This window comes from Chlorocebus sabaeus, chromosome 1 (assembly GCF_047675955.1).
Source record: "Chlorocebus sabaeus isolate Y175 chromosome 1, mChlSab1.0.hap1, whole genome shotgun sequence".
In the NCBI taxonomy this organism is placed as follows: Eukaryota; Metazoa; Chordata; class Mammalia; order Primates; family Cercopithecidae; genus Chlorocebus; species Chlorocebus sabaeus.
In genome coordinates, this window is record NC_132904.1 from 12,816,789 (window position 1) to 12,836,599 (window position 19,811).

General features: G+C 50.3%; 1 protein-coding gene and 1 long non-coding RNA gene across 5 annotated transcripts in view; one reads left to right on the plus strand and one right to left on the minus strand.

Moving 5' to 3' along the window:
- Positions 1–3,356, plus strand: part of LOC119624452 (uncharacterized) — a 110,216-nt gene extending 106,860 nt beyond the window's left edge. The window contains exon 3 of the long non-coding RNA XR_012093063.1: positions 3,275–3,356. This is a non-coding gene — a long non-coding RNA (uncharacterized lncRNA). The remainder of the gene's footprint in view (positions 1–3,274) is intronic.
- CD6 (CD6 molecule) overlaps positions 1–19,811 on the minus strand; it is a 49,220-nt gene that overhangs the window by 3,544 nt on the left and 25,865 nt on the right. For 2 of the 4 annotated variants that reach the window (XM_007996509.3, XM_007996500.3), the window contains exons 2-9: positions 10,051–10,119; positions 8,771–9,121; positions 7,836–8,147; positions 6,807–7,109; positions 5,551–5,616; positions 3,252–3,392; positions 2,815–2,910; positions 1,001–1,123 (exon numbers count right to left, since the gene is read on the minus strand). In XM_007996509.3, the coding sequence (XP_007994700.3) occupies positions 1,001–1,123; positions 2,815–2,910; positions 3,252–3,392; positions 5,551–5,616; positions 6,807–7,109; positions 7,836–8,147; positions 8,771–9,121; positions 10,051–10,119 (1,461 nt within the window). The remainder of the gene's footprint in view (positions 1–1,000; positions 1,124–2,814; positions 2,911–3,251; positions 3,393–5,550; positions 5,617–6,806; positions 7,110–7,835; positions 8,148–8,770; positions 9,122–10,050; positions 10,120–19,811) is intronic. The other 2 variants (XM_073015763.1, XM_073015761.1) reach the window with 2 other exon arrangements.

Sequence of the window (19,811 nt, forward strand, 5' to 3'; positions counted from 1 at the left end):
CATCTGTGTCCCAGCCCCAGAAGCCCTGGGTTAGCAGGCGGGGCCGGGACAGCTGTCTGTTGCCCAATATCCATTCTGGCTTTTATCTGGACACAGCTGCCCAGGACAGAGATTTCGTTTCCCTGCCTCTCTTGCAGCTAGTGGGTTTGTATGCTGGGCGCTGGGTTGTGAGCGGGAATGCTGTGGCCATCTCCAGCATCCTGTCTTTCCCTTGCCCTTGCCTGGAACGTGGACATGGAGGTGAGCCATTCTGGACCATGCAGATGAAGGTGACATCTTAGGGGCTGCACAGCAACAAGAAAGAAGGGGCTGGGCCCCTGCCAACCTCTCAGGACCCTGTCATTTGGAGCCTTCGGTCATACACAGCCAAACTCATGCTGACTGATACATTAGGTGTGGGGAGGGGCTCAGGAATTGTGGACAAGCTCCCAAGTGATTCCACAATAGGGTGTGAGACGCGCTGGTCTATTCCAACCTCCCAGCATTGCCCGGGCCCTGCCTTCAGCGTTATCTTTCCTCTTCCTATCCCCAGAAGGCAAAGAAAAGAGCCGGCTATGAGGCACAAGCTGGCATGAGAGTGGAGGTAAGGAAGTGGGTGGGGCCGATGGGGTCAGACAGGGCAGGATGGGACACGGAGGGATATGGGCGTACAAGAACCCCTGCCAACTGTGTGTCTCATCGGCACTCCCCCATCTCTCACACAGAGAGCCATCTTTAGGTGAGTGTCAAAGGCCTGGTCTTAAGACCCTACATGGCCGGAGACAAACATGGGAGAGACAGAGGTCAGAGTGGAGATGTCCTGAGACATCGAGATGACCCCAGGGTCACAAAGCACTGTGAAAACGTCAATGTGGGACCATTTACAGTCAATCCAATGGGTAACCAGGGGGATTCTGTCCGCGTCATGCAGGGGTTACTAGGTGGGACTACTAACAGTCCCCTCGGGGTCCCCTCCCTGATTCAGGCAGGTGGGCCCTCGGGAGCCCAGCCAGGCACTCACTGTAGAAGGTGGTCAGGGCCACAGGAGGTTGGGCGCTGAAGTCATAGTGCTCATAGTCTGAGTCCGAGCCAGAGTCTGAGTCCTCAGGGGGCGGGGCCTGGACCTCGATGGGCAGCATGAAAACTGGGGAGAGAACAGAGTCGGGGGCATGGCAAAGTGGTGGGCAGAAAGGTATAGGGAGAGATGGTAAAGAGCGTGAACAGCAGAGGTGAGAGGCAGAGTGGCAGGAGAGCACCAAGTAGCCCTTTTTCTTTTTTTTCTTTTTTGGGACAGGGTCTCACTCTGTTGTCGAGGCTGGAGTACAGTGGTGCCATCACAGCTCACTGCAGCACTGACCTCCTGGGCTCAGGTGATCCTCCCACCTCAGTCTCCCTAGTAGCTGGGACCACAGGCATGCACCATCACACCCAGCTAATGTTTGAATTGAGACAGGTTTTCACAATGTTGCCCAGGCTGGTCTCAAACTCCTGGGCTCAAGCGATCCATCCCCTTCGGCCTCCCAAAGTGCTGGGACTACAGGCATCCACCACCGTGCCCGGCCTGGGTAGCCCATCTTGTACAAACCACCCAGTCTGAAGTTTCTAGGCTGCCTTCATTCATTTCCAATATGGAGAACTAAACATTTATTTAGCAAACGCTTAACACAGTACTTGCTATATGTGAGGCACTATTCTAACACTTACAAGTATTACCTCATTTAACCCTCATGATAACTCTGTGAAGTAGGTACATTACCATCCCGATTTTACCTTGGAGGGAACTGAGGCACAGACAGGTTCTTACCTGGCCCAGAGCTGGCAGTCTGGCTCTAAACCTCTAGACTGTGCTATTTGGTGAGCAACTGCCCTGTGCTAAGCCTTGTGCTAGATGCTGTATTCACATTCTCTTCTCAAACATATGGACACTCTGTGCAAAGGATATTTACAATATTTGGCTGAGTTTGGTATTAGTTTTTATGTCATTGAACTCTTTCCCATAAAGGTGACTGAATATATTCATAATGCAAGGTGATTAAGCTCAAATTCCTCTGCAAGACTTTCAAGAGGCATAAGTCCACATATCATAAAGGATGAATGATTGACCTATTTTTTGTTTTTTGAGACAGAGTCTTGCTGTGTCTCCCAGGCTGGAGTGCAGTGGCACGATCTTGGCTCACTGCAACCTCCACCTCCCAGGTTCAAGCGATTCTCCTGCCTCAGCTTCCCAAGTAGCTGGGATTACAGATGCACACCACCACACCCCGCTAATTTTTGTATTTTTAGTAGAAACGAGGTTTCACCATGTTGGCCAGGTTGGTCTCCAACTCCTGACCTCAAGTGATCTGCCCACCTCAGGCTCCCAAAGTGCTGGGATTACAGGTGTGAGCCACTGTGCCTGGCCCCAATTTTTTTTTTGCTTAGGAAACATGAAATATGAAATAAAACCACATTCTAGGAGAATCTTGATGGGGCTTCGCAAGGCCAATTGGGCAGGACGCTGACAGGGATGATGATATCACAAGCCTACCAGCCAACTAGCAGAGCAAAGCAGAACAGAGTTTTCCTCTGAGAACAAAGATCTAAACCGTGCTTAGCCTGTATTTGTTCAGAATTCAAAACTCTAGAGTCCTAGTGTGACTGAATTGGAAGTCATCTGCCCTTCAACGTCTAGGGATGACTTGAGCCTGCTCAAGGTCCCAGGGCTGTGAATGGGCTGGCCCAGATCTCATCTCCAGCCGTATGTACGTCTTGGACCTAAGCAGTGCTGACCTTCCAGAAAGTGCACCCTTCTTGTCCTCCCCAGCCCTCCCACACCCAGGATGGGGGACATCCTACCTTCTTTGGGGATGGTGATGGGGACCGGTTGATAGCTATTGCTCCCTGCTGGGATGGTGGTGGGTAGGTGCTGGTGGTTCACCATTACGGGGAGGGCTGAGGGAGGGGAGGCAGAAATTCTACAAGTCATTTTTTTGCCCTCTCCCAGTCTACCTGGTTCCATTCTGTTCTCATCGAGACACCACCCTCCTCATTCCCCCAACACTTGCAGGCACACGCACGCACACACACACACACGCACACACATGCACAGAGCCTGGTCCTCCCCACTGGTGGGTACACGACTGCTGGGCATGCTGGGAAAATCCTTTCCACCATGGGGAGTTCCCCAGGGCCAGGGTCGGTTGGCCATTGCTGGACCACACCACTGCTGCTGGGGTTCTGCCGAGGCTCACACCTCCCTGGGATGGCAGTGGCTCCCAGAACCTTGCACTTACCATATTTTCCTTTAATTCTCAAGAGGATGAAGGCTATGAAGATGAGGGAGCCAAGGAGAAGAATTCCCAGAACGATGGAGGAGATGAAGAGCATTAGCTCCCGAGATTCCTTGTTCTCTAGTTTCACTGTCACAGAAGATTCTGGAAACAAGAATTCCAATGCAGGAAGAAAGAAGAATGGGCACTCAACCTTTTTTTTGCCTTTCCATTCTCTATAAAGCTGACCTGCTTCCCTTTTTATGTTATCTTCCTCCTTGCTTCCTTTTTCTATTTTTTCCCCATCTGCTTTTAAGTGTGTGGTATACATTAGGGGCTCAATAAATGCACATTGCATGCATGATTAATTGATTAAATGAATTACTGCCTGAAATACAACTCTGGCCACCAGGCTGCAGATATCTATCTGTCTGCTAGCTCTTCAGTATTTAGTCTTTGTTCAATAGACAATTATTGAGTACCCTGTGTGCCTGGCACTAGACCCTGGGGCTACACATATGACAACAGTATCACAGGCCTTGCGGGGCTCTGTCTAGTGGAGAGATCAATAAGTAACCCAATCCAATATGGTGAGGTACCTGCTGTGATGGAGGTTTGAACAGCGACACTGGGGGCATGAGGCCCTATAAAAGGCACCCCATTCTCTGTGAGGGAAGCCCAAGGCTGACTTCCCAGAGACAGCGACTCTGAGTCACCTCTGGCAGTGAACAGACCATCAGGAGAGCTGTGCCTGAGACCCCCTCCTTCCCACCAGACATCCCCTCCACGAGGACAGGAGTGGGGTCTGGGATTCAGGGTCTCCCACCTCTGCAGCCCCACTCTGGGGTGACTTCTTGCCTTCCCCCTCCCTCAGCCTCCCCTCTGCTTAAAAGAATGCAAAGCACAAGAATGGATACAGGGGGCAGTGAGGAGGGTGCCTGGAGTGAGCAGACCACAGGGCTAGATGACTAGTAGTGACAGTGAAGGGGAGGGAGATGAGATCATCCAGACCTCCTTGCTGGAGGCAGTGTCTGCTTCCCCAGGAGGGAGCCCTCTCCCTGTCTTCATTTTCTCCTCTCCCCTTTCTGTCTGCAAATGGGGGAAGTTTGGGCCAGGATGGGAGCTGGATCTGGCAGCAAGAAGTAGATGTGAGAGTGAGGCAGGGTGTTGCGGCCATGGGGAGACCCGTGAATGTGGGCCGAGAGGGCCGTGGCCGAGGGAGGGGCTGATGAACCAAGGACCGGGGTGTGGTCCCTGGATCTCTCTTTGTGCTTCACTCTTTGCCCTTCCGGGATGGCGTGGATCCCCACCCCAACTTCAGGAAGAGAAAGTGTGTGAAGGTTGTCTGCAGGGCCTGGCAGGAGCTCGCCCGGCAGCCTGTGCAGTTGTGTGTTTCATTTCCTCTCTGTGCTGTCATCTATGGCTAGGGCCTCTGTGCCCTCTCCCCAAACCCCTGTTCACTGCTTCTGGGGTGTCTGAGAGAAGATGACAGAGAGCTAGGAGGCACAGCAAGGGAGTCTGGGCCAGCCCCTGTGGGTCTCCCAGGACTGCAAAGGGGCTCTATGCCTGAACTCAATACTCATAGCAACAGCAGACCTTCAGACAGTTCTTACAGTCTTCGAGGCTCTGTTCTAAGTGCTTTACAAAAATTAATTCACTGGAGCCTCACAGCAATGCTAGGAGAAAGGTGCTATATGCGTATCACCCCCATTTTATAATTGAGGCATCTGAGGCTCAGAGAGGTTAAGAGTTGCCCAACAGGACACAGCTAGCAAGAGGCATAGCTGGGATTTGAGTCCTGGGAGTCTGCTCTGATGCCAGCCAAGCTACAGACAGCTGGTGGGTAGACCAAGAATGGATCTGGAATTCAGAGCCTTGGTTGTCAGTTCTGGCCAGCAATCTACAAAGCACTAGGCCCAGTGTTTGGCCTGTTATGAACACAGGGCTGTGTCCCAATGTTCCCGCTACCCAGCTGGGCCAAGATCACTCTACCCCTGCCGCCCCCTGACCCTGACCCCTGCTCGAGGTGGTATCAGCTCTCTCCAGCTCTTTCCTTCTTCCCTCCAGGAGCTCACAGGAAAGTGGGGGAATGGACTCCTGTCCAGGAAGTCTCAGGACTCAGTAATCTACGGGCTGACTTGGCAAGGAGGGGATGTAGAAAGAGTAGAAAGTGATGCCCGGAGAGCCCCGGGGAGGCAAGTCCATTGGCTGGAGGTGGAGGATGGGGACCAAACCATCCTCAACCCCAACACAGGTGTGCACAGAAACACACACACACACGTCCAAGCTTCTGAGAAACCGTGTAGTACCTAGCAACACTTACCTGTGGTGACTGTCTGAACACTTGCAGGGACTTCGGGAGTGGACAGATTGTGCAAACTCCGGGAAGCTGTCAGAAAACACCGCCCAGTCACTCAATGCATGTTGCTGAGCACCTACTGTGTGCCAGGCCTTGGGTTAGAAACTGAATGGGACAGACAAGGAACCCAGAACTAGGGTTGTGCTCCTATCAGGGGCACGTGGCTAAGGAAACTTACATCCCTGCCCTCCTCCCCCAACAGTAAGGAGGAACTCATGGATTAAATGCTGGGAAAGCTCTTTGATTAGAATAAAGGGCTAATAGAATTATCCCTTCTTCCTGTGTAAGCTGCTACAGACCACAAATCCCTGTTCCATTCAGTTTCAGTTTGTTCTTAATCGGCCTAGGGAGATGATGAGCTGACATTATCTTCATTATCATCATCGGCATTCCCGTTGGGCAGGTATGCTCACAAAGAAAGGAGCTTAAAAGTCCCTCAGCAGTTACCATCAGGTTTCCCAGCTATCCTGCGAAGTGCCTAGTATCAGCATCCACACTTGTAGGTTAAGGGACTGTTGGAAGCCTCCTTGCTAGTAAATGGCAGAGCTGGAATTTGTAACCAGGTGTCTGAATGCCGTAAGAATGTAAATATGATGTTTCTTCAGATCTATCTAACACTCACATTTTTTCAGACTTTAACACGTCTGAAACTGGGATCATGGCCTCAATCATTACGTTTGGTGGTTTATTTTGGCAGCGTTTGTTCTTCTTTACGGTACATAAAATAATAATGGTGCAACTTATAAACAATGCCATCTTAGATTTGGTGAAATATGGTAGAACCCAACCCATAGAGTAGGTATGAGGCTTAGCTGAAATAAGAGCTTCTTAGTGCTCAACAATGCCTAGCATATCATCAGGGTTCCAGAAGCTGTCACCGATATTTTTACTAGGGCCTGCTAATATTATTTTTACTATCACCACCAGGCCTGGGATGGCAAATTGGTTTCAACTCTTGAGTCAATCCCAGTCAAGAGGAACCGTTGCTTAGCATATGTCTTCATATACGATTCATCATTCTGGGGCTGAGTGGAGCATCTGAAAATGCCTCGATGAATTAGCACTGTCTGCCTGGGCACCGTAAGGACAACGGTCCTTCTTATGCCATATGTGCCATTGCCGATCTGGTGCCTATTGTGGTCCTTGGACTGTAAGTTTTTAGGACATGGATTCAGGTAGTATTCTGGCTTATATCTGGGGGGTGGAGTGGGATGGGGTACCTGAGCAGAGGACCCTGGCTGCCAGCGACTGGCTGCAGAGGTTGGAGTTGTTGAACCGCCAGGAGCAGTTGGAGAGGGTGAGCTCCTCCCCGTTGCATGAGTAGTACATCCTGCCGGACAAGGAGTGGGGCAGCCCCTTGGGCCTCTCGATCACGGTTCCGCAGCCCAAGGACTGGCAGAGCACCTTGGCCTCTGATGCGTACCACTCACTGTCACACACTGTGTTCCAGACCCCTCGGAAGTGTACCTCCACCTGCCCCTCGCAGGCGTCAGCGCCCCCGGTCAGGCGCCAGGACTGGTGCTCTGCAGGAAAGGGGCAGGGGACAGAGTCAGGTCAGGATCCTTTGGGCAGATATTCCCGTCAGCCCAGACCCACCAGGGCAGGCACCAATGAAGCCATTTGGTCTCCAGATCTTGTGTCTTCTCCCTCCTGTGTCTGTGTCTCCCTGTCACCTGCCCCATCTGCTCTGGCCAGCCCTGTTGTGATAAGTATGGTCTGTGGAGCAGCAGCATTGGCATTGCCTGGGATCTTGTTAGAAACGCAGACTCTGGAGCTCTGCCTCAGACCTACTGAATCAGAATCCACATTTTAACACTCCCACCTCCCCCATCTCCTGCATATCAAAGAGAGGCACTGGCTGGTCCAGAACCTTCTGGCCTCACCTGGACAGATCAACAGCCTCCTCAGAGGCCTCCCTGCCTTCAGTCTCTCCTTGCTGCTTGAATGCAGGTGACCAACTCCCACTTGGGAAGAGTCTCACTTTTAATGTCACCTCTTCCAGGAGGTGGTCCGCCTTAGCCTCCAGCTCCACGTTGCCTGCTGCCTCTAGACGCCACCTGACTGCCTTTCTTGGCGGCATTTACCACTTTCTCTCCTGAATTACGTTTGTCTCAGTCTCATCTCACTTCCTGAACTGTGACCTCTCAAGGACAGGGACCACCTCTCCGGCACTAACTCCAGGCTTGGCGCCCAGTAGGCCTATGGTGAGTGTCGGTGGTGACCGCGCTTCAGTGACTCCGCCCACTGACCTGAGCACACCACGCCCGCGTCCTCTTTGTGGCCGCAGTAGTGCTGTCCTGGCAGCCCCGGGCAGTCCCACAGGTAAGCTTCGGCCCCGGAGCAGTTCACCTGGTCCCGGTGGATAGGTCCGTGGCCCGGCGTGAAGTGCAAGCCGGGCAGGGCCTGGACTGCCCAGCCGCAGCCCAGTTGCCTGCACACCACGTGGGCGTCCTCCAGGTCCCAAGTGTCATCACACACCGATCCCCACTCGCCATGCTCCAGCATCTCCACGCGGCCGGCGCAGGCGCTGCCACCGTCCATCAGGCGCAGCGCGCGGTTCTCTAGGGGTGGGAGGGGGTTGTGGACGCTGGGGCACCCGGCGAGGAAGGGAGGGTTGGGGTGATGGTTGGACTGGCAGGAGAGTTGTGAGCGTGTTGTGGACCCAGTGAGAAGGCTGTAGCCCGGTAGGCAAGACTGGGAATCCCCCTAGGACTGCAGATGGGGTAGGTAGAGAGCAGCAGGCTGGTGGGAAGGTCCAGAGACCTGGTGGGCGGGGCCTGGAGGGCAGGTTTGGTATCCTGGGAGCCACAGCGCTAAGGGGAATCCTGTGAACCTGGCATGTTTATGTATTTGGGGAAAGGGGAGGAGATAGAGACCCAGAGCGGGCGGGGACAGGGAAGCGGCCCAGTAAGTGGGGTTAGAGACCGGGTTAACTTTGGGAACCCAGGAGTGGGACTAGGGACCAAGTGTAGGGGAGTCTGGGGGCCAGATCCAAGGAAATGCTCAGATCTGTAAATGACTCGAGGTCGTCCTCCGGTGTGGGAACCCGGTGCGTTTGCACTGGTAGCCTGTGAGGGTGGAGGTCTGGAGGGCCAGGCTTGGGTCCAGGGGCTGGAGCCGGGGCAGTGGCTGAAGGCCTGGGGAGTGGGGCAGATGGGGGCCTGTGGAGGGGGTGCGCTCGTACCTGCACAGATGACGCGGGCCCGCCTCCCGTCGCTGCGGCACGCGTGCTCCACCACCTCGCAGAGCTGCCACTCGGTGCCGCTGCACAGGAGGGCGGGCGCCCCGGCCAGAGTGGCGTTAGCTGCAGCGCTTGTGTTCCCAGCTGCCGGCGGGGGAGGCAGCTCCGGGGTCGGCCGGGGGAGCAGGGTGGATGCCTCCGCCCCGCCGCAGTCCAGTGCGCGGCACACGGCCTCTGCGGCGCGGCTGTCCCAGAGCGCCCAGCACGCAGGCTCCCAGGACGCCTTGAGCCGGACCTCCACCGTCCCGCTGCAGCTGCTGCTCCCGTTCGTCAGACGGACCGGAAGCCGCTGCCCTGGAAGTGTCAGACCAGTGAGCTGAGACCGGTGGGGCCGGGGCAGGCGGTTGCCCAGACTCTGCCACTGACTCTGCGTGACCTTTGACAACGCCCTGCTTGGCTCTGGGTCTCAGCTTTCCAATCTGCAAAATGGAGCCGGGCTGGCTCATCCCTGATCCCCCCCTTGAGGCCTGACCTTGTGATTCTCCTTAGAGTCAGGCGAAGGTGGGGCTCAGGAGTGACTCTAGAGGTTAAGATGGGTGACAGACAACCAGGGGTCCAGCCCCCACAAACCCTCCTCACTTGCTCCTGTCTCCAGGGGAACCCGTTTGTGAAAGAAAGGCAGAGTTGTGAGTTCAGGGGCCACCTGGTCCAATGGGTGCGTGCTTCCCCTGAAGGCCCCTCTGCTCCTCTGAGGGTACTGTCCTAGAGGCTGCCACAGTAACCAGGGAACCCTGGAGGATTGCCAAAGGGCTGGCCATGGGGTTGATGATGGGCTGCTTTAGCTGATGGTGGTCCTCACTTCCCCAGAACCCCTTCTTTGGGAATCACCTGCCCCTTTTAGCCTAGGATTGTACCCCCGGTGCTAGCATGCAGCTTTGCATAGAGTAGGTCCTTAATAAATGTCTGTTGAGTAAATCAAGGACCCATCTGGTGGAACCCTGCCACCCCCACCAAGAACTCTAGCTTGTTCTCAACAAATCCCCTTAAAATGCTCCAGGCATACCTGCCCAGCTGTATATGACTTATCAGTGGCCTCTCAAAAAATGGTAGTTCTACGATCTCAAAGTGAATTGATAGCGCAACTTCGGGTGATGGGTCAGGAAGAAGTGTTGTCTGAAGTCAGGGAGCCTCCTGGTATCCTAAACGTCCTTCCCTCCTTTATTACCATGGCGGACCACCTACAGGAAGCTGACCATGGACCCCCAGAGACAATGTTTGCTCACCTGGCTCCCAGACCTCGCTCTCTGCACTGCTGGCGTTGAGCTGGTCAGGTGGGGCTGGAGACAGATGACCTGAAATGAACCAGCAGCAACGTGGTGGGTGAGTGAGCTCAGGTCTGGAGGCCACAGACGCACCCTGATGAGCAGGGGGCACTTCCTGGAGCCTGTGGTGGCTACATGAGGCCTTTGGAAAAGACATGGTCCTCAACTTTAGGTGCATCAGCATTTGCCTCCCTTCAGGGTAGGGAAAATTCTCAAACATTGGTGTTTCAAGATCCTCCGCTTTATCTATTCATTGCACACACATCTTCAGAAATCGGAGAACAGGTAGGAATGGCAGTGGGCATTGGGGCCAGACACACAAACTGGCTTCGTGACCATGAATGAGTGACTTAATCTTTCTGTGCCAGTCCCAATTTTTCAACAATGATACTTAGGAAAATATCATGAGACTGAAATGAGACAGCCCATGAAATACTTGACATATAGAAAAAGCTCGAAAATGGGAGCGATTTAGAAAAAAAAAATTTCTGTTTGTAGAATTTGTTTGAGAATTTCATACCAGACTTTAGAATAATTGGCACATCCTGAACTGGGAACCACTGGATTGCAAAGTGTTTTCAGGCACTAAGAAACTAACATTCGCTAAGGACAGGTATTTGCATATATTATTCTATTTACTTTCTTTCTTTTCTTTTTTTTTTTTGAGACGGAGTTTCGCTCTTGTCACCCAGGCTGGAGTACAATGGCTCAATCTCAGCTCACTACAACCTCCGCCTCCCGGGTTCAAGTGATTCTCCTGCCTCAGCCTCCCGAGTAGCTGGGATTACAGCCATGGGCCACCATGCCTGGCTAATTTTGTATTTTTAGTAGAGATGGGGTTTCTCCATGTGGGTCAGGCTGGTCTCAAACTCCTGACCTCAGGTGATCTGCCTGCCTCAGCCTCCCAAAGTGCTGGGATTACAGGTGTGAGCCACCGCATCAGCCTATTCCATTTACTTTCAACAACACAATGAGGCAGGTATTAGCGTTCTTATTTTACGGATTAGGAAAAGGAGGCTCCAAAAGCAAAACTCAGTTGTCCCTGCCAGATAGGGTCCATTTATTCCACCAGAGCTACTATCCATTCTGCCCTGGGAGGCCGACCTGTTTGAATTAACCCCTGTCTTCCTGGGCCTTATGGCTTCTGCCAGATTCAGCCAATGGGGAGCCTTAGCAGAGATAGGAAGAAGTGAGGAGAGCGAAGATGTGACACTTATTCCTCTGGCCCCACCTGTGAGGTCCCTCAGGTAGGCTGTGTCCCTCATGTGAAGGACATTGTTTATTCAAGGTGACCTCTCCTTGACTGTCTCCTACTCGGACTCACTGACCGCTCCCTGGTTGTGTCTCCTTTGGCCAGAAGTTGCTCTTAGATTCTACTTACTGCATTACCCTTGGTAAATAGTTCTTCTGTAAATGAGTCCCCTTTAAATTCCTATTCTAGGTGTGCCACCTGGTTCCTGCTGGGACTCTGACTGATGCGTGGCCTGAGGCCACCCGGTGAGCAAGCTGCAGAGCCTGGATTTAAACTGTCTCCAAAGACTTGCCTCCCCTCTGGGCTGGGAGGTTTGGGCTTGCAAAGCACAAAGGGAGGCTCTGGGCAGGGACTTTTGTGGTTGCATACGAACTCCTCTGCATTTCCTGGTTTCTCTTGCACTTAGGGTGGGTTGGTTGAAGCCTAGGCAGAAGACGTGTGCCCACTTTTGAGCCAAAGCAGGAAAGAGGCAGTGAGCCTTTTCCACTTACATCTTCCCTGTTGAAGCATATTAGAGGCCCTGGGTTGCCGAGGAACTGCAAGAGGGAAGGGGATGTTGAGCCGGCTTGAATTTTGTGTGAGTAAGGAGGAGTAAACCATTATCATGTTAAACCATGAAGATTTGGGGGTGTCCTTGTTACTACAGCCTTGCCTAGCCTGGCCTGACCGATACAGAGGCTGAAGACTTGGAATGACCGCTACACATTCCTGGAGTTTCACCTGAGCAGATTCCACGGACACGCCTCCTGAGCCTGAGCATGTGCGTGTGCGTGTACACACCCTGGCAGACAGCCCTCTCCAGGAAACCGTGTGGGCCTCTCCATCATCAGGCAGAAAGTCATCAGCCCTCTAATTGCCGTCCTCGCTAACTCCCTGGCTATCTGCCCAGCCTGACCGCCTAGAGGAGAAATGACTCCAAATTCAGAGCACAGACTCCGTGGCTGATGTATTATAATATTCAGCGTGAGAATTCAGATGCCCACAAGTTGGGATTTCAGAATCTCGGTTCCCACAGCAACGGTCCCAGTGCTCCAGCATAGTTTTCAATGTTACGACATGCGGTGGGGGAGGGGGATTGAACGATGGCTGCAGTGTGTATGACTGTGAGGTGTGTGCATGTGAGTGTGTGTGAGTGACTGTGCATATGTGATTACGACTGTGTGTGTGAATGTGATGTGTGTTGGGGTGGGGGGGCTTTAACTCAGCTTAGTATCATTTCTCTCTCTGGGTCTGGAAAACCACTCTCTCATGCATAAAGACACAAACGAGTTCTCCTAGATCAGAAAACCCTAGAGGGCAGGGCCCACGGCTGGGTCCGCCCTGTGTCCCCCACAGTGTCCAAGGCAGTGTTTGTTGATTGACTGACCGAATGAAAAAGTGAGCAGCAGCTGCCAGCTCCAAGGCAGTTGGTTGAAAGCACATAACCTCGAGGGCTTTATTTTTGCGACGAGCATTCTCCCATCCCCTATCCCAGGAAGGGAACCTGGCTTCTCTGTTCTCTGACTTCTGCGCTATAGGAAGAAAAACAGAAATTACCTGGAACCATCTTTCCATCCAGGCCTCATTTCACAGAGGGCCGAATGCAAGATCAGCGTTTCTCAGACATCATGATCACCTTTTCTGTTTTGAGACAGCGTCTCGCTCTGTCGCTCAGGCTGGAGTGCAGTGGCGCAATCTCGACTCACTGCAACCTCTGCCTCCTGCGTTCAAGCGATTCTCGTGCCTCAGTCTCCCGAGTAGCTGGGACTACAGACGCTCACCACGATGTCGGCTAATTTTTGTATATTTTTTTGTAGAGACGGGGTTTCCCCATGTTGTCCAGGCTGGTCTCGAATTCCTGAGCTCAAGCGATCTGCCCACCTCAGTCTCCCAAATTGCTGGGATTATAGGCATGAGCCACCGTGCCCGGCCTGTTGTTACCACTTTTGCCTGGCCCTGTGCCTCACACTTTTCTTTAAATTGGTTCACTTTTTTGCTACAATAAATGTATTTGAAAAGCAGCCTGCTATGGTTTGAATGTGTTCCAAAGTTCATGTGCTGGAAACTTCATCCCCCAATGTGTTGAGAAGTTGGATGTTTAACAGTTGATTAGGTCTGGGCGTGGCGGCTCACGCCTGTAAGCCCAGCACTTTGCAAGGCTGAGGTAGGCGGATTACCTGAGGTCAAGAGTTCGAGACCAGCCTGGTCAACATGGTGAAACCCCGGCTCTACTACAAATACAAAAATTAGTCGGGTGTGGTGGCACACGCCTGTAATTCCGGCTACTCAGGAAGCTGAGGCAGGAGAATTGCTTGAGTCTGAGAGGCGGAGGTTACAGTGAGCCGAGATCATGCCACTGCAGTCCAACCTGGCCAACAGACCAAGACTCTGTCTCAAAAAAAAAAAAAAGAAAAGAAAAAAGAAAAGAGCTGATTAGTCATGAGGATTCTGCCTTCATGAATGGATTAATGCTGGTTATCACGGGGGTGTGTTGGTTATTGCAGAAGTGGCTTTGTTGTAAAAGTGAATTCGACCCTCTCTTGCTCTGTCTCTTGTGCACTCTCTGGCCATGTGATGCCTTCCATTGTGTTATGACGCAGGGAGAAGGCCCTCATCAGATGTGGCCCTTAAATCTTGGGCTACCCAGCCTGCAGAATTATGAGAAACAAATTTCTTTTTGTTTTAAATTACTCATTCTGTGGCACTTTGTTAAAGCAACACAAAACAGAGTAAGAGCAAACCTTTACCCTTTCCTGTGAATTTGCTTTTTTACATCATTAAAGACACCTGAACATAAAAATGTTCACTGCAGATTTTTTTTTTTTTTTTTGAGACAGTGTCTCGCTCTGTCACCTAGGCTGGAGTGTAGCAGTGTGATCTCGGCTCACTGCAACCTCCATCTCCCAGATTCAAGCAATTCTCCTGCCTCAGCCTCCCAAGTTGCTGGGATTACAGGTGCCCACCACCACACCCTGCTAATTTTTTTGTATTTTTGGCACAGATGGGGTTTCTCCATGTTGGCCAGGTTGGGTCTTGAACACCTGACCTCAAGTGATCTGCCTGCCTTGGACTCCCAAACTGCTGGGATTGCAGGTGTGAGCCACCGCACCCAGTCCACTGCAGATTTTTGAATGGCAAAAAGTTAGAAACAGCGTGAATGCCCATTCACAGGGGAAATTATTGAATCAATTATGGTCCATTTACAGCGTGGCATCTTATGCAGCCTTTATAAAGAATGAAATAGACCCAGATGGGTTGGCAGGATTTCCAAGCTGTGTCGAGTAGGAAAAGCAAGACGCAAAGAATAGAATAGAATATGATACAATTTTTGTAAAACAAGGCCAAAAACCGCCTCTGTGAACTGGTATGATTACAGGAACATGAAGACAAGTGTGGGAGAACACACAGCAGATGATCAAAATGGAAAAATTAAAAGGGTGGGCTTCAGGGGAAGGGGCCGAGAAGGACTAGCTCCACGGGCTGGTGGACTGTGTGCAGGGCCTCGTGCTTAGAAGGACCCGGCCCTTGCTTGAATGCTCTGCTGTTGCCATCTTGAAATTCCTCATAATTTCTTGAACCAAAGACCCTGCATCTCCATTTTGCACCAGGCCCTGCAAATTACGCAGCTGATCCTGGGACACAATCACAGCCATGGAAGATTAGGGGAGGAAAAGCAAGCAATGAAGGTAAAAGACTGTAGTTTAAAAATCATGTATGATATGATTCTATGTATGTAAAATTAGGTATGTATGTTGATTTGAAAAAAATTAGAAGATATTAAAACTAAAGGGACTATTTATATGACTTGCCTAAAATAGAAGGTAATTGTAAAAATAAGCATACTAAAAATAAAGCCATGTTAAAGATTTTAAAAGACACATCGTCCGCAGGGTGCAGTGGCTCACACCTGTAATCCCAGCACTTTAGGAGGCTGAGGCGGGTGAATCACAAGGTCAGGAGTTTGAGACCAGCCTGGCCAATATGGTGAAACCCTGTCTCTACTAAAAATACAAAAGTTAGCAGGGCATGGTGGCGGGCACCTGTAGTCCCAGCTACTCGGGAGGCTGAGGCAGGAGAATCGCTTGAACCTGGGAGGCGGAGGTTGCCATGAGCTGAGATCGAGCCACTACTGCACTCCAGCTGGGGTGACAGAGCGAGACTCCATCTCAAAAAAGAAAAAAAAAAACCAAAAAACCACCACATCCTCATCAGACTACCTGATACAAGGAATGACAGAATATTGAAAAAATAATAAAAATTTAAACTTTTATTGCCATGTGATTCAGTGTTATTTAATGCTAAGTTCATTCACTACCTGAAGTTATACTGTGTGCCCCTGAAAATCTTCTCTAATTGTGCCCCATATTCTGGAAAGTGATGGAACAAGACAGGGAAGGGATGGAGGGGAGCAGTTGGTTTCAGAATAGGAGAAGAAAAAGGTTGGGAGCCCCGACTCCAGCCCAGGAAGAAGGCGGCTTTTTCAGGCCAGTCCCAAGCAGATGCCTCCGAGTGGGACAGGACCTCCGATGGGGTAGTCTGAAGAAGACTCCAGTGGAACGGGCTGCGAAGGAGACTGTAAGCACAGGAAGAATGAAGGCACAAAAGACCTGCCTTGCCTGGAATCTGAGAAAACGGGACACTGACACTCCTGTTGTGTCACCCAGGCCCCTGAGATGTCCCACGGGCATCTGAGAGGTGAGGGACTTGTGGAGAAAGGAGGCATAGACATCGAGGGAAAGCTGAGCCTCCCGCTGGCCATCCCAGTGTCAGAGCAAGCCTGGTGGGAAAACTTTCACTCCCCAGACTGCCGCCCTGGCCATGCCCAGTGACCAGTGTCAGGTCAACACCAGCTACAGCTGAGGTTATTCTCTGTCCTCCAGCTCTGTCAAAGGTGCTGAGGAAAACGCAGTTGCATCCTGAAAGCTAGTTGAGTGGATGATGGATGAAGAGATGCCGTACAGAGCCAGAGGCAGGGTGGGAAGGGACGATGGAAACACGGAGGTGGAATCTACAAGCAGTGTAGCCAGGTGCATGTGTCACCTGCTAGAAGTACAGTTTAAAAAAAAAAAAAAAAAAAGCACAAAGTGTTTGCAAACACAGATGCCAACAGCCTTAACAACAGCAGCAAACCAGGCCCTTTCGATCCAGTAATTCCACATCTGGAGACCTATCCTAAAGAAAACTATCTCAAGTACCACACTGCCTGGAGACTAAAGTCCATGCTTTGGAACTAGATGGTTCTAGATTCCCTTTTCCATCCATTGGAGCCCCAGAATGCTGTGATGTGCTGGTTTTTAGTTTTTAGTTTTTCTGTTTTGCGATAGAGTCTTGTTCTCGCTCTGTCGCCTAGGCTGGAGTACAGTGGCACGATCTCGGTTCACTGCCACCTCCACCTTCCTGGTTCAAGCGATTCTCATGCCGCAGCTACTGAGTAGCTGGGGTTACAGGCGCCCACCACCATGCCTGGCTAATTTTTTTTCTTTGTATTTTTAGTAGAGATGGGGTTTCACTATGTTGGCTAGGCTGATCTCGAATGCCTGGCTTCAAGGGATCCGCCCACCTCAGCTTCCCAAAGTGCTGGAATTAAAGGCGTGAGCGCCCGACCCTGTGCTGTTTCTGATAGTACAATAAAAATAAACCAAAAAAAAACCACCAAAAAAAAAAAATCCAAACTGGAGACAACCAGATTGTCTAAAAGTGATTGGGGAGTTGGTTAGAAAAACATAGCACATTAAAAATACTTGCCAAAAAAAAAAAAAAAAAAAAATTACAGGGAGTAGTTAATGATGCGGGGGTAAGTTTATGCCACAATGTTAAGTGGCAGAAGCAGAATACAGGGTTGTGTTATAAATATGGCTGTGCTCTCCCCTCCAGTCCCCGTCCTCACCCCCAGCCAGGTTTCGAGCTTCTGAAGGTTTTCCAGGACCCAGAGAGAGCCTGAGTTCTATCCCCCATTCTGTCCTCTCACTGTATTCTGAGATTTTTTTTTCTTGTGGGCCCAGTGACATTTAATTACATAGCTATCCTGGTCATGAACTGTTTGACAACCATTGGCTCACTAGATTCTAAGCATCACCCCCATATACCCGGCATCTTGCACAGTGCCTTGGCCTGGAGAGATGCTAAAAGAATATCAATAAATAAAATTTAATCTCTACTATAGGGAAAGAAAATACATGCCAACATGGTATTAATAAGTTTTCCTTCCTTCCTTCCTTCCTTCCTTCCTTCCTTCCTTCCTTCCTTCCTTCCTCCCCTCCCTCCCTCCCTGCTTCCTTCTTTCCTTCCTTCCTTCCTCCCTCCCTCCCTCCCTTCCTTCCTTCCTTCCTTCTCTTTCTTTCCTTTCTTTTTGTCTTGCTCTGTCACCCAGGCTGGAGTGCAGTGGTGCGATCTCAGCTCACTGCAACCTCCGCCTCCTGAGTTCAAGCAATTCTCCTGCCTCAGCCTCCTGAGTAGCTGGGACTACAGACATGTGCCACCATGCCTGCCTAATTTATATATATTAGTACAGACTGGGTTTCACCATGTTGGCCAGGCTGGTCTTGAACTCCTGACCTCAGGTGATCTGCCCACCTTGGCCTCCCAAAGTGCTGGGATTACAGGCGTGAGCCACTGCGCCTGGCCTGTTTTCCTCTTTTCTTTCTGCCTTGTATTCTACTTTTTTCAAATGTTCTATGTCAAATAAAAATTAAAGGTCTTCAAATAAAAATTAAAGGTCTCCAAATAAATACACAGATCTTTTTTCCTGGGCTAGCTTGAAGTACGAATACAATGAGCTTTAACACTGACTACCCAGTCACCCTGTTCCACTGAGCCTTCAGAGAGCACCTGGGCAGACAGTGTGGCCATGTCAGCCAAAGCCATACTCATTCCCAGGGAAGAAATGAAGAGCTCATGTGGCCGGCAGGTCACGGTGTTTTTTCTCGGAAAATGTCAGCATTGTTGGGAGCACAGTGCAGGGGGTCACTGGGCCGGACATCAGGAGATGATGGCTGATTTCTGCACAATGGAGGGGGTCACTGGGCTGGGCATCAGGAGATGAGGGTTGACTTCTATCATTAACTTGCTACATGACCTTGGGCAAGTTCTTTCACTTTCTGGCCCCGTTTTCTCACTTGCATAATGACAGATTGATGAGATTTTGATCTCATCCAGTCCTTACATTCTTTGATTATAATGAGATAAAATATGTAATGAAAGACAACATCTATTGAGCACTTACTGCATGCCCCATAGGCGATAGCTGTTATCTGTGTGCATTGCATGAACTAGCAAATCCTTACAACTACCCTATGAGGTGCATACTACTAATATCATCATCCCAGTGTCATCACTGAGAAAACTGAGACATAGAGAGCTTAAGTAAATCACCCAAGGTCACCCAGCTAGTCAGCAATCAAAGCAAGATTTGAACCTGGACAGTCTGGCTCTAGAAATCACCCTTTTAACCACTACAGCGTGCTATTATCAGTATGCTGTCAATATAAATGGAAAATCTGTCCTACACAGTCCATTTATCATCACAGAAGTGGGTCCATAGTACACAAAGTACTCATCTGTATAAACGCAGGGGAGGAGCCTACAGTAGAAGGGCTTAGAGATCACTTAGTCCAGCTGGGAGAGAGAATCGTATGTTGCTGGGCTGTCCAATATAACAGCCACCAGCCACGTGAGGCTGCTGAGTACTTGAAATAGGGTTCGTGCCAATAAGAAACTCAAATTTTCATTTTGTTTAATTCAATTCATTTCTACTTAATTTACAAAATGTTTTCCATTGAATTTTAAAGGCATAATCAATCCAATCGTTGGAAAACTTTTTCAAACAGCTGGAGTAAGTTAGATACGTGATTCTCCTTTTTCAATTGTAGCTAGTATGAAATCTAAATACGGATTGAATATTTTTTATGAAACTTGAGTGTCCAAATTGAGACGCGCTTTAAGCGTGAAGTACAGGTTGTGTCTCAAAGGCTTAGTAAGAAGAAAGAATGTGAAGTATCTCGTTAATAATTTTTTTACTAATGTCATGTAGAAATGATATTTTGGATATATTCGGTTAAATTACATATATTATTAAAGTAATTTCATCTGTTTCTTTTTACTTTTTTGAAAAAATGCAGCTGCTAAAAATTTATTAATTATTTTTATTTCATTTATTTATTTATTTATTTTGAGACAGAGTCTCGCTCTATCACCCAAGACTGGAGGGCAGTGGTACAATCTTGGGCTCACTGCAACCTCCGCTTCCCAGGTTCAAGCGATTCTTCTGCCTCAGCCCCCTGAGTAGCTGGGACTACAGGCATGCACCACCACGCCTGGCTACTTTTAAAATATTTTTAGTAGAGATGGGGTTTCACCATGTTGGCCAGGCTGGTCTTGAACTCCTGACCTCAGGTGATCCACCTGTCTTGGCCTCCCAAAGTGTTGGGATTACAGGCACGAGCCACCATGCCAGGCCAAAAATTTAAAATTATAAATGTGGCTCACATATTGG